Genomic DNA, 13,918 nt, shown 5'->3' on the forward strand with positions numbered 1-13,918 from the left:
AGTTGAGGTGGCTCGGGCATCTGGTGAGGATGCCTCCTGGACGCCTCCCTGGAGAGGTGTTCTGGGCACGTCCCACCGGGAGGAGGCCCAGAGGAAGACCCAGGACACGCTGGAGGGACTATGTTTCTCGACTGGCCTGGGAATGCCTTGAGATTCTCGCGGAGGAGCTGGCCCAAGTGGCTGGGGAGAGGGAAGTCTGGGTTTCCCTGCTTAGGCTGCTACCCCCGCGACCCGACCCCGGATAAGCGGAAGAGAATGGATGGATGGATGGAGTCTTGTGGACATCTCACAACCACATGACCACAAACTGACTTCATGGCCTCTTATGGAGTATGCTGGAGCTTTTAATCTCTGATGCACATTAATACAAGTCAAATATCTGATATTGTTTCTTGGCTGCAAGTTCAGCAACAAGAGTTTGATCAGTTCCGTTTCATGTTCTCTTTGCTCTTTCCACATGAAAACCAGGGATTACTGAGAAATTAAAACTTATTTTTCTTGGCTTCAAAGTAACTGTCACCAGAAACCTTCACTAAAAAGGCTCAGTTTGTTTGGTAAAATGATACAGACTTGATTTGTCACAAACTGGAGGGCCAGATCTTACAAAAAACGAAATGTTTTCTTGGTGGCCAGATGAAATGTTACCAACGGCCGTATCTGACCCACGGGCCTTGAGTTTGACACAAGTGCTATAATACTTCAGGATCTCATGGCTGATTCAGTGGCCTGTTCAGACTTGGCACTACATATCTTTCTTGAGTGATTTGATTCCAAGTAGATAGCTCTGACTGAGAGCAGTTACCCCAAAACGTTTGTGTGATGGGATATCAATTTCCAGTTCTGTATGCAGATACGTATCATCACACAGCTGTCAGATTAGTCTGAAAGCAGGTCTGCTGATGTTTCTGTGAAGATTACCACACATTCAGATTCTTTAACTATAATACCCTATTTTACGCACTATAGGGCGCACTGGATAATAAGGCACACTGTCAATAAATGGTCCATTTTCAAACTTTTGTCATATATAAAGCGCACCGGACTATAAGGTGTGTGCACCTCCCAATTTTTGTAACTTTGCATGGACCGCGCATGCCGTGCTCCATTCAAAATGGATGATTTTGGTGCTCTAGCAGAGCTGGTTTGCCTGAATCAGCATTTATATGATCCCTCTATGAGAGATCACAAAGATAATCAAATGGTTCAAAACTCACAGAAGAATACTGCACCGACGTAAGCGTCAAGTAAATGCCTACACTGCTTGCTTAGGTCCACGCACTGTGCACGTAGCCCTGTGCGACTATAACTGAGCCTTAATGCTGCAAGCGGTGCAGCTTTGTAGTTTACCAAAGTCGTACTAAAACATTACAACCTCTTACATATATAAGGCGCTCCAGATTATAAGGTGCACTGTCGTTTTTTTTAGAAAACTGAAGGCTTTAAATTGCGCCTTATAGTCCAGAAAATATGGTATTATTTTGATATTGAAATAATTTAGTCATTTGAGTCGAGTTTTTGTATCTCTTGATGACCTTTATTACCTAAAAGATGCAATATATAGAAGTATAACAATGATCAGTGTCTTTACAGAGCTCAGTGTCAGAGCAAAGACTGAAGATTTTAACCCATTAAACACCATTGCAGTGAAACTTGATGCTCTGACAGATGTCAGCTGTTTTACACAGCTTCACTGTGAACATACATATGATGTGACATAACGCTGCAAAGGCAGCTTATGGTGACCACAGTGACTCCAATCAGCTCTTAAATAATCAGAACAAACAAACTAAAGGGAAACTCCCTCATACAATGTTCTCTAATTCACTATGATTAGTAAAATCACAAGAAAACAGACATTTTTCTTGAGAAAGATTCTGACAAACAGTTCATTAAAACTTTGAGCCAAACAAAAAGAAGCCATATCTTCCAAATTATCCCAAGGATGGTTGTTTAATTACCTTAAATCGTTCAGCAGTTGAACCAGACTTTTTTCCCCCAAAGATGCCAAAGTTGTAAGCGCTGCTCTTGTGTGGACACATTAGTTCAGGAGGAGGTCCTACAGCGAGGATCAGGACTAATTGTGTTCAGCTACCAAACATATGCAGAGAAAAGGAGTCCAGACCACCTCAGAAGGTTTGAGTGAAAACATTTTCAATCAGCATTGATGCTGTTCTCACCTGTATTTAGTGTTATCCAATTGCAATCTGATAGCTTAAAACTAATTTTAGTACCAGGTGTGAATAGGGTCAATGACTTCAGGGTCAAACCCAAATAATCAGCCCTTCACCAACACGCTTAACAGTTTTTATTAAGTGTTTGGTGTGCTCAGATGATGTATTAGATTTTTTTTCCAAACACAGCATGATGGGTAAACATCTCTACTTTGGTCTCATGTGTCCAAAAGACAGTGTTCCACAAGTCTTGTCGGTCATTCAAATGAAACTTTACAAACTTAAGTTGTGCTTCCATTTTCCTTTTAGAGAGGAGAGGCTTTCTCCTGCAACACTTCGAAACAAGCCATACTTATTCAGTCTTTTTCTAATTGCCCTGTTATGAACTTTAACTGGGGTGACAGGGTTGAGCAGTAGTTAGCATCTTTGCCTGACAGCAATAAGGTCACAGGTTTGTCTCCTGGCCTTTCTGGGTGGAATTTGCATGTTTTCCCTGTGCACACTTGGGTTTTCTCTGGGAACTCTGGTTTCTTCTCACAGACCAAAAACATACATCTTGGGCTCATTGGTAACTGTAAATTGGTAACTCTAATAGATTGAGAAAGTGGATGTTTGTTTGTGTCTGTGTGGCCCTGTGATGGACTGGAGACCTGTCTAGGGTGTCCCCCGCCTCTCTGACTCTGGAGAGAGGCACCAGTTTGCCGTGACCCAGCCAAGAGGTGCAAATAAAAGAAAATGGATGTTCTTTAACCTGCTAATTGAGACTTGAAGAGTCTGTAATGGAGCTCCTGAGTTTTCTGCAGATCATTTGAGCATTACATACTGTGTAAAAATGTGTAAGACTCCCTGTTTATGACTAAAAAAAACAAAATCTAAGAAATGTTTGAACTACATTTGCTTGAGTACCGTAAATTTAACTTTTTTAAAATAAAGAAAATAAAGAAGAAAACCAAATAATAAGACAGTGCAAAGCATATTTCTCTTATAAGGAAGCTCAAGTTTAGGAAAAGGTGAATTTTCAGATTCAGCAGATGAGTTGAGGGTCTGACCCCTCTCTTATGTGTCCCTACATCCTACATAGCTCTGCACATAAAACAGATGAGCATGCTGTGTTTGTCTTCTCCTCCACCTCAGCCTGTTTGTGGTCCTGCACACACAAAGACAAACATAGCTCAGATTGGTTCCTGGCTCAGTGTAACCTTTACACAGGAGAGGCTCCTCTAATATCTGACACTCATTATCCAGTCAGAGGTCTGAGCACATACAAATATCTGTTTTCTTTGTTAGAACAGCACTTTAGACTGGAAATAATATTAAATAAAGGTCTAGTATTCCTTAAAGGAATGCACATTGCACACTGCCTTTTAAAACTTTCATGAGAATTTTAATTCAAGATGGAAACCACTTTACCTCATTATCTATAAATTTTAGTAAGTTGTAACTATTTTTGTGTTGGCAAAGGTCAAATACGTGTGGTGGCTATCTTAAATTGGGTTGACTCCAAATGTCAGTGAATTGTAGATGTACATCCAATGATTACTTTCTAAAAGTTTTATTAAATTTCTATTCAATGATTCATGAGACAATTTGCTAACTGACAGACAGTGCTGACTGTAACATCCATCGATCTATTCATTTTCTTTACCTGGTGCTGTCGTGGGGAGCTGGTGCCTATCTCCAGCAGTCACTGTGCAAGAGGCGGGGGACACCCTGGACAGGTCAAAAAGTCCATCACAGGGACACATAACCATTCACATTCTCACCTAGGGACAATTTAGAGTTACCATGAACCTAATATGCATGTTTTTGTTCAGTGGGAGGAAACTGGTGCACCTGGGTAAAACCCACATGCATACAGGAAGAACATGTAAACTCCACCCAGAAGGACCCCAGGTCGGGACTCAATCCTGCAACCTTCTTGCTGAGAGGCAACACCTCTGTGCCGCTGTTCCACCCCACTCGACTCTAGCAGCTAATGCTAAAGTTTAAAGAAAATATGTTGTGCAATGGATAATGGTCTGAGTAAATGGTGTGAATGACTCTCAGCTAAAACCACACCGATTTTTTTGCTCAGTATCTGTAAAACTGATTGAACTTTAGTTTTGAATTGGTTAATGTTGATTAGCTGTGGTCGCCATCTTGAATTGGGACAACTCCAAAAGTTAATCATTTCTAGATGTACATCAATTTATTGCTATAGAGAGTTTTGTAAAAATCTGCCCAGTGTATCATGAAATATTTTGCTAACAAACAAACAGGGTGGATGCTAACAGTTGTGTCTGCTACCACATCACATTTCTGTACAATTGGCTGAGTTATGGCTATTTATATGTTTTCCAATGTTAGTTGACGGCCATATTCAGTTTAATTATAAAAGTTAATCATCTATTGGTGTACAGCCAGTGATTAGTTTCTGAAAGTTCCATTAAAGTCCATCAAGTGGTTCATGAGATATTTAGCTAACAAATAGATGAAGTTGACTCCAATAATTAGTGGCAATGTTTTAAAAATGACGGCTCAGTGGTTAGCACTGTTGCCTCACAGCAAGAAGAGGGGTTCAAGCCCCGGGTTGGTCCTGGGGTCTTTCTATGTGGAGTTTGTTTGTTCTCTTTGTGTTCATGTGAGTTACTCCGGTTTCCTCCAGCTAAAATGATCAAAACTGATGCTAACATTAACAAGACTGTAGTTAAAAGTAGCAAATACAGTTGCTAAAATGATCCAAACTGTAGCTTAAAGCTAAAAGGTGTAGAATGGTAGCTAAATTTGGCAAAATGACAGATAGAATTAGCTGAATTGTAGATAAAAGCTAAAAGCAGCATAAGAAGACAAAACCTACTGAAGCAGATTGTTCAGAGAACAATATTCTTGAATTAATACATAAATAAAAAGATCCCAATTTCAATGAAAAATTTCTATTTTATATAGTGTTGAATGTTTTGAAAGGTATAAAATTGACATAAGCCAAAAATGATAGCACCCATCACCTGAATGACCTGAAGGTTTTGATATAAAAATTTTAAAAATAGCTCAAAGAAAGCAGAAGTGGTTTGAGTCCAAAAAACCATAAGGAAAAAAATAAACAGGATAACATTCACACAATAAAGCTAAATGTATTGACACTCATGTGCTGTGTACTGAGCCTTCTCCAATGATTCAAACACGACTGACCAAGCACAGTCAGGGATGGAGGGTCACAGCTGTCAAAAAAAACAGGGAGTGTCCTGAGTGGATGTGTATTCACTACATTAACATTTTAAAATGTCTTTTTCACTTGGAGCATCCCACATAGTCACAAATCACTCCACATAGTCACAAATCACTCCAGCAACTACAAGAAGCTAAATCTGAGATCATGAAACTATGAATTTTACTTCTTCCTTTTACATTTGAGTCTACTCAACGCCAGACATTACATCATTAGGTATGTGTACTAGGTCATCAAGACTTTAGTTTAAAGTAAGGTTCAATGCAGAGAAAATACTGTAAGTCTCAGGTTATTAGAACTGCTAAAATAAAGATTCCTCCCCACTCCAAATTAGCAGCACCTGTAGACATTCAGTTCATTGAGCAGTGATTGGCTGTGGGTTCCAATAAATACCAAATCACTGCTGACTACACATACACAACCAGTATCTGTGAGTTTGTTGGGCTGTGTTTGCGTTGACCAGAGCTCCAGAAATGACTTGTGGACTTTGTTTGGGGTGAGTGTTTGCAGCCATTTTGATTTAAATGTTCACTTGTCTTTTCTCTCTGACTTTCCTGTCTTTGTTCATGAACAGGATCTTGGTGATTTTCTTAGTTCAAGCAGAGCATGTCTGTTGTTTCTGGTCTAAAGAAGGTAAGAACAGGAATGTCAGCTTTCTATTGGTCCAATGTCCCACCACAGTGGACTCATGATGCTCCTTGTTTTGCAGCTCAAAGCTTCCAGAGGAGCAACGCATATGCTGGCTTCCCACCACCAGATGGCAGATTAATAAAATCTGTCAGTTATCCCCAGGATCAAGTCAGACAAGGCTTCATTTCTCCACACTCAGCCCAGAGCAGGAGCTTCAACACTGGTCCTGCAGTTGGCAGTGGTTCTGGTCCAGGACTCTCAGTTAGAGGCTCAACACAAGCTGTTTCCCAGCCAGGCCGGAGTTCAGTCAGATTGGTGCAGAGCAGCCCTGTGTTTAAAACCAACAGACAAATGCTGTTTTCACCCAGAGCTAATGCTCAAATTGTACCAAAGCAGTCACTTGGCTTCTCTACTGCTGTTGCTGGTGGAACATCACTGGTTCTGCACAGTAAGAACTCATCTGCTATCGGTAGAAATTGGCCAGCTCAACAGGGAATGCAGCATTCCAGCAGTTCTCGTTCTGTTCTGGGTCCAAGGGAAAGCTACTCCTTCAGACCAGTTTCTCCTCAGTCTGCAGCCCAGGAACCTCCCAGGGCTGCTACTAAAATCCCTCTTTACCACAGCAAAGTGGATTCCTCTGCTGTTCTGTTTGACCCAGTAGCTCCTGGACAACATGGACGTTCTCTACAGATGCATACATATGCTCGTGGTCCTGCTAAAAGGGTGTTCTCAAATCGTAGGTCTGAAGCTAGGGGGTCTTCTCCTCGGAGCCAGGCTTGGAAACCATCTGTGCATCAAGGTCTCAGGCCCAGAAGCTGGCTGCAGACCTACGAAAGCAGCCATAATCTGGCTGTCTCCAGGAGCAGTGCTGTGGGAGCTCCTGCTCAGGGTTTTACCCCAGCTACAATGTACGAGATCCCGGAGCGCTTTGGTGGCTTTGCTATCAGACGGCTGAAAGAACCTGCTGACCAGAACCAAGTGACTGTCCAGAAGCAGCAGCTTCAGATCCCTGCAGCTGCTCCTCAGTGGGTGGTACCATCCACTCCGTACAGCCAAAATGTTCACCCAATGGCCAAGTGGACCAGGGTCAAGCTGTAGCAGGTTTCTAATGTCTGTGTGTGTGACAATTTTATTTGAAATAAAAGTAGTTTTGTAATCCTTTTCTGCAATAAGGTTTCTCTTAAGGGATTTTAATCTATAAATTGCTTTCAAGCCTTATATCTGGCCTTAGCTGTAGTGAGATTGCCAGTCTGTGGTGTCAAGCTGCCCTCTGCTGGAGAAATGGTAAGCAATTTTACATGGAATGACACAACTGTTTAACTGTCTTTGGATTCAGTGGCTCATTCTAACAAAATGGCTTAGTCTTTAAATGTCCTTAAACACTTGTCAAACTCCAGCTCATTGCTATTGGGTCAATAACTTAACTTCCTGAAAAGTCTTAACGATGGGACTTGGCACTGTCACACTTAAAACTTAAGAGATGGCCCAGCTGTTGGATAAAAGATTAAATCCTGTTGTAGCTGCATGTTCAAAAGTAACTTGAACAAACTGATCCATGTGTAATCCTGGACTGCATGTACAGTTCAAATTGTTATGACAACGTGCTTACACTACTGCAACATTCCACCAGTATAGGATATACTGGTGGAATGTTGCAGTAGTGTAAGCAAAATTTTGTTTTGGTGGCTGCTTTTTTTTTTTTTTTTTTTCCAGATGCTGCAGAAAACTACATGAATTGAGTAAATATAATGCCTAGCATCTCTTGAATTCACATTGCCACTGTCTTTTATGCTGAAGTTTCTAAATGAAATGACAGTTGTAGCCATTTCATTTCTTGAAAATGTGGACAATCATGCAATACTGACAGGTCTTGTGCATGACTCTTCTGATGAGTAGAGTCATGCTTCTTCTAATCCAATGAGTAGCAATTGGAGGATATGTTGTAAATGACTTTCAGCTACTACAAGTTTAGCTTTATCTGTAAAGATTTAGTCAATTTATAGTAGTTTTTGTATTTTACAAGACCAGTTGGCTGTGGCAACCATCTTGAATTGGATTGGCTCCAATTGGTAATCAGTTTTAAAAATATACCCAGTGAATGTTTCCAGAAATTTTCTTAGTGGTCAGAGTATGTTTGGGATCAGACATGAGCAAAAACATCACTGTCTGCTGTTTGGAATTACAGACCAAGATCATGATAAAATATTCACAGTGTAGAGTAGATAAAGTAGTAAATGTCCGTTTTTCATTGCAGTGGAGCTGTTTTTGTTTTTTTAAGTTTTTCTTTATTGAACTTATTAAACATTTACAGAACAATAGGGAAAACAATCATGAAAGCACAATAGCATAATATAGAATTTAAGAAATTCAGATACGTGTCGATATTTACATTGTTTAGGTACACTGATAATTGTAACAAACAAAATGTGGGTGTATTTGAGCAATCAACAGAAAAAGGTTGTGAGCAGTTTACAGACTTGATAATTGTGGTTAAAAAATTCAGAGAATATTTTTTTATAATCTTAACACAAAAATGAAGTTGCTTTTTTGGGGTGGGGGGGTTGTCAAGTCTTGGCGATAAATCCTTTACTGTTGGAAAGCCCTTTCTTCCCCCTTTAAATGGTACATTTGTTAGAAAAATGCTTTTGTGGGTTGTACAGCAGAGATGAGTATGTGGGTTGGACCTATGAACAACTTGCCAAACCTTTAATGCTGATGTCAAACAGCTCATTCTGCTACTGACTCTTGTTTGGTGGTGTTTATTTGATGATTGAAGCATTAAGAATCAAATCTTATTTGGAGTTTCAGTTTACTCATTTGGTAAACAGGTGTCTCAGTAGCATGTGAAAGAACCATACACAGCCACAACAGCCTGGCACCGCATTCTCATGCAGTTCACCAGCTTGGTCACACACTGATATGAGATGGCATTTGTTTCAAGTCAGGCTATGTAGTAGTGTTGGTTAATCAGGAATGAACGTCATGCCCAAGCTGATCTCATAGGTGTTCACTGGGGTTGAGATCAGGACTGTAGGCCATTCCATCCTCTCCACTCCCTAATTCTGGAGGTAGTCTCTGATAGTAATCTCTATGGGAGTGAGTGCTGTCGTCTTGGAGCATAGAGTTAGGTCCCAAACTGTAGAGACATGGGATTGCCACTGGTGCTACCAATCAGTTGCCTGATTGACAGTACATGAGGTACTAAAAGCTTAAAACTAAAATCAATACCAGAATAGTGTTTGACATGACAGAGAAGATTTCATAAGTTTTTCATGAGCACAATTCACATATTTAACTATGCTGCCCAACCTACAAATGCATTTTCCTAATAAATGTGGCACCATTAGAGAGTAAATAAACACGCTTTCCAATTGTATAGGACTTATTCACAAAAAATATTGTTTCTAGTGATTGGACTTTTTTTGGGAACCAGCTCATTTGGCCCAGCTCCATTAAGAACCAGCTCACTGGGCTCTGAAACATCTTTTTGTTGATTATTATTATTAGTGAAGAGACTGCTCTGAACTCGCTCTTTCAGCTCCTGAACAGCTCTTTAAAGATGTAGTTCCCAAAGAGTTGGCTCAGAACTGGCCAATACTTGTTGCAACAAAGAAATAATCAACCAAATGCAATCTTCCTTCCTTTTTGTGCAATGTTGAGATCTTCAAAAACCTGCTGCTTTTTTTGTTGTTGTTGTCTAATGCTGAAAAGGATTAAAAATCATGAGGGGAACTTTTAAAACTTCTAACAGTGTTTTCAAAATAACTATTAATTATTATAACTATTATTATTATTAATTATTATTATTTATTAAAATTGAGAAAATGTACAACTCTGGAATTTTTTCAAAACAGGTTTAAAGTATTTCATAAATTTCAGTCAGTGGCGTCACTAGGCCTGTTTTAGGGGGGCTTTTTTTTTTTTTTTTACAAAATTTCAATATAATTTGGCCAGAATATGAGTTTAAATAAATAACCATATATTATTTCATTAATAACTCAAATATATGATCATAAATCTGTCAGTTTTCATTTTCTTTACAGCGTAAGGTAGAGCTCCTCTTTGGTGTGTCGTTGTCAAATCCATTCCACTTGTTCATATAACATACTCCCACACTACATGGATTCCAGTCCACGTTTTCTCTGCAACCGTGATACCAGAGTGCTAGCAAGTTTACAAGCAGAGCCAGCTAAGAGCAGCATGAACATTCAGTGAGCAGACCAGGAGAACGTTCAGTAAAAAATGGACATTCGAAAGTTTTTCAATAAAGTAAGTATTAATCATCACTGCTTTTGTAAAATATATAAAGAGTAGGTGCATCGTGGACTGATATTGCTGCTGTCGAGCCGCATGGCCGCCATCTTGGAAAAGTCGCTGGCTCCACTCTGTGTAATCTGTTTGGCAGGCACAATGAAGTATCAGTGTGTTTCATCAATCATAACTCGCTGAATACNTAGTAAGCTTGTTTAAAAGTTATTCCAGTCAGCTTTTCTGTTGTCTGTATTTTGTCATGAGGATGAGACATCAGAGATATGGTGAAATAATTACATGTGAAAAATACTGTCTGGGCCACCTGTTAGCTGTTTGAGAAATTTTGTTCTCGCCCACTACGTTCGCTCACATCCTGTGCATCTCCTGGGGGCTAAGCCCCCCTTCTCCTTAAAACCTAGTGATGCTCCTGATTTCAGTCAAATCAATTTATGCTTCCTTCACTAAATCTCACCCTGGGATGAACTTGTGACCTGTCCAAGGTCTCCTCCGCCTCTCACTCAGAGACCTCTGGAGATTGGCATCAGCTTGTCACCTGGAAAAGAAAAAGCACATAAAGAAATGAATGGTTGGATTCACTAAATCTCAAATATAGATTCTTCAGTTGCTGCATGTCATTCTTTTAGGTTGATGATTAAAGTTTGGTAAAAACAATAATAATAATAAAAAGAAGCCTTCAGTTGCTTCATTCAGAAACCCCGAGACACATGATGATGATAAACCTACTGCTGCCAGTTGGACTGATGTCAATAAACAAGCATGGTCATGAACAATATTTAAAGTGAACATTTTTTTTTCACCCTAACTAGTTTATATTTGTTAAAAATGTTTAACTTCTGCTATAAGGTAACAAAAACAACACTTAGTCCAAAATTAAAGAAGACTGTGTGTATGTTTTATATTCTATGAAGCATGGACATGTCAGTTAAGCATTCAGGAAGTTCTCTGTGATTGAAAATCAAATGTGGATTCTTTTTCTTCCCCTCCAATAGTTCTCAATCTGCACATATTTGGCTCTCCTTTGTGTACATTTTGCTCTCTGACAGAAAAATTAAGCAAAGGAGACATAAAATGATGATCATTTGTCAAAACAAAACTACTAGCCAAAATTTATATTAAACCATTAGTCACTAAAAAAGTACATGTTGATGTGATAAAACTGAATTGTTTAACTGTTGTTTAGTTACGTTATAAAACTGAGAAAATAGGAACAACTCTAAATCAGCAGCACCTGCAGACAATCAGTTCAATGAGCAGTGATTGGCTGTGGGTTCCAATAAATACCAAATCACTGCTAACTACACATACAGAACCAGAAGCTGTGGGCTTGTTGGGTTGTGTTTGCTTTGAACAGAGCTCCAGAAATGACTTGTGGATCTGGTTTGGGGTGAGTATTTGCAGCCATTTTGATTGAAATGTTCACTTGTCTTTTCTCTCTGACTTTCCTGTCTCTGTTCCTGAACAGGATCTTGGTGGTTTTCTTAGTTCAAGCAGAGTGTGTCTGTTGTTTCTGGGCTAAAGAAGGTAAGAACAGGAACGTCAGCTTTCTATTGGTCCAATGTCCCACCACAGTATACTCATGTTCTCTCTACTTGTTCTTCAGCTCACAGCTTCCAGAGGAGCAACACATATGCTGGCTTCCCGCCACCAGATGGCAGATTAATAAAATCTGTCAGTTATCCCCAGGATCAAGTCAGACAAGGCTTCATTTCTCCACACTCAGCCCAGAGCAGGAGCTTCAACACTGGTCCTGCAGTTGGCAGTGGTTCTGGTCCAGGACTCTCAGTTAGAGGCTCAACACAAGCTGTTTCCCAGTCAGGCCGGAGTTCAGTCAGATTGGTGCAGAGCAGCCCTGTGTTTAAAACCAACAGACAAATGCTGTTTTCACCCAGAGCTAATGCTCAAACTGTACCAAAGCAGTCACTTGGCTTCTCTGTTGCTGGTGGAACATCACAGAGACTGCGCAGTAAGAATCCATCTGATCTCAGCAGAAGTTGGTCCACTGAGCAGGGAATGCAGCATTCCAGCAAGTATCCATCCAGCAGCTCTCGTTCTATTCAGGGTCCAAGGGAAAGCTACTCCTTCAGACCAGTTTCTCCTCAGTCTGCAGCCCAGGAACCTCCCAGGGCTGCTACAAAAATCCCTCTTTACCACAGCCAAGTGGGTTCCTCTGTCCTGTTTGACCCAGTAGCTCCTGGACAACGTGGACGTTCTCTACAGATGCATACATATGCTCGTGGTCCTGCTAAAAGGGTGTTCTCAAATCGTAGGTCTGAAGCTAGGGGGTCTTCTCCTCGGAGCCAGGCTTGGAAACCATCTGTGCATCAAGGTCTCAGGCCCAGAAGCTGGCTGCAGACCTACAAAACCAGCCATAATCTGGCTGTCCCTAGGAGCAGCACTGTAGGAGTTGCTGCTCAGGGTTTTACCCCAGCTACAGTGTACGAGATCCCGGAGCGCTTTGGTGGCTTTGCTATCAGACGGCTGAAAGAACCTGCTGACCAGAACCAAGTGACTGTCCAGAAGCAGCAGCTTCAGATCCCTGCAGCTGCTCCTCAGTGGGTGGTACCATCCACTCCGTACAGCCAAAATGTTCACCCAATGGCCAAGTGGACCAGGGTCAAGCTGTAGCAGGTTTCTAATGTCTCTTCCTACATATGTATGTAACTTTTTAAAAGTATTTTCAAATAAAATGCCTAATTTTAACTTGGTCTTTAATTGTTTGATTAAACTGGGTCCCTTGCTCACTTGAGTAATGAAAACTAGATCTGCTGAAGTTGACTGGTCTTTAACAATAAAATTGGCAGATGGTGTTGATAAATGCCAACTGTGTTTTTGGCTCTCTTAAAAGGTTTTAGTCAGCTCAGAGGCTGTAAAGCCATCACAAAGTTGTACTCAAAAAGCTAATAACAATGCAGTGGTAAGAGCTGTTGTCTCCCAGCAAGAAGCTTACAGGATTACTTCTCTAGGTGGCATTTGCTCATCCCTCATGTGCACATGAGGTGTACTGGAGTTTCCTCACCAAACATGTTTGGTTCATCTGAAACTTTACACTTATCTGTGAGTGAACAGTTGTCCCTATGTAAGCATTAACTCATGTCTGTGAATAGGTAAAGACCTGGGGTCTCATAAAAGATTGTGTAGGCTTCATACTTTGCCCAAAAGGCAAAGAAATTTCAAATTATGCAAGCAATTTCCCTTATAAATCACACCTGTATCTAAAAGCCTCAGGTTCTGTCCTCCACATTCAACCATAAATGGTCAATGGCACCTCAAGAATGTAAGTGTATTTAAATGAGTCTGCTGATCAATGTTATTTCATGGTTACCAGTGGCAATGACAGAAAAGAGCAAGAAAAAAAATTTCAGAGGTGGAGAACAAAGTATTTTTGGGAGCCACAGTAGTGGCATAAATAAGACTTGAGGTAACATGTCATTACCACTATTAATTCAGTGAGTGGAGAAAGGGCCAAGGTGAAGAAAAAGTGGTCAGATTTTAGAGTGGAGGCAAAAAAGCGACTAACCGGCCACTGCCAGAGCATGTCAGACACACGTGGGGATAAGGGCGTACCTGAACTGACACCTTTTGAAAGAAGGATGGCCGGTGTTGTGCTGAAACGTGATGGTCTGCCAAAAAGATAGTGTGC

At 40.6% G+C, this 13,918-nt stretch overlaps 1 protein-coding gene across 4 annotated transcripts; it reads left to right on the forward strand.

Moving 5' to 3' along the window:
- Positions 1 to 5,772: 5,772 nt before the first annotated feature.
- LOC108244726 lies at positions 5,773 to 12,915 on the forward strand. Of its 4 annotated transcripts, XM_025009343.2 has the most exons (4): positions 5,773 to 5,872; positions 5,951 to 6,009; positions 6,086 to 6,535; positions 12,338 to 12,915. In XM_025009343.2, exons 1-4 carry the CDS (start codon positions 5,850 to 5,852, stop codon positions 12,901 to 12,903), a joined length of 1,098 nt encoding a protein of 365 aa, XP_024865111.1. In that variant the 5' UTR covers positions 5,773 to 5,849; the 3' UTR covers positions 12,904 to 12,915. The 4 variants fall into 4 exon arrangements, with proteins under 4 accessions (XP_024865111.1, XP_017286652.1, XP_024865110.1 ...); XM_017431163.2 differs by lacking the exon at positions 12,338 to 12,915 and having other exon boundaries at positions 5,775 to 5,872; positions 6,086 to 7,116; XM_025009342.1 differs by lacking the exons at positions 5,951 to 6,009; positions 6,086 to 6,535 and adding an exon at positions 11,741 to 11,799 and having other exon boundaries at positions 5,796 to 5,872; positions 11,879 to 12,915.
- Positions 12,916 to 13,918: the final 1,003 nt, after the last annotated feature.

The sequence above is a fragment of the Kryptolebias marmoratus genome, linkage group LG5 (genome assembly GCF_001649575.2).
Source record: "Kryptolebias marmoratus isolate JLee-2015 linkage group LG5, ASM164957v2, whole genome shotgun sequence".
In the NCBI taxonomy this organism is placed as follows: domain Eukaryota; kingdom Metazoa; phylum Chordata; class Actinopteri; order Cyprinodontiformes; family Rivulidae; genus Kryptolebias; species Kryptolebias marmoratus.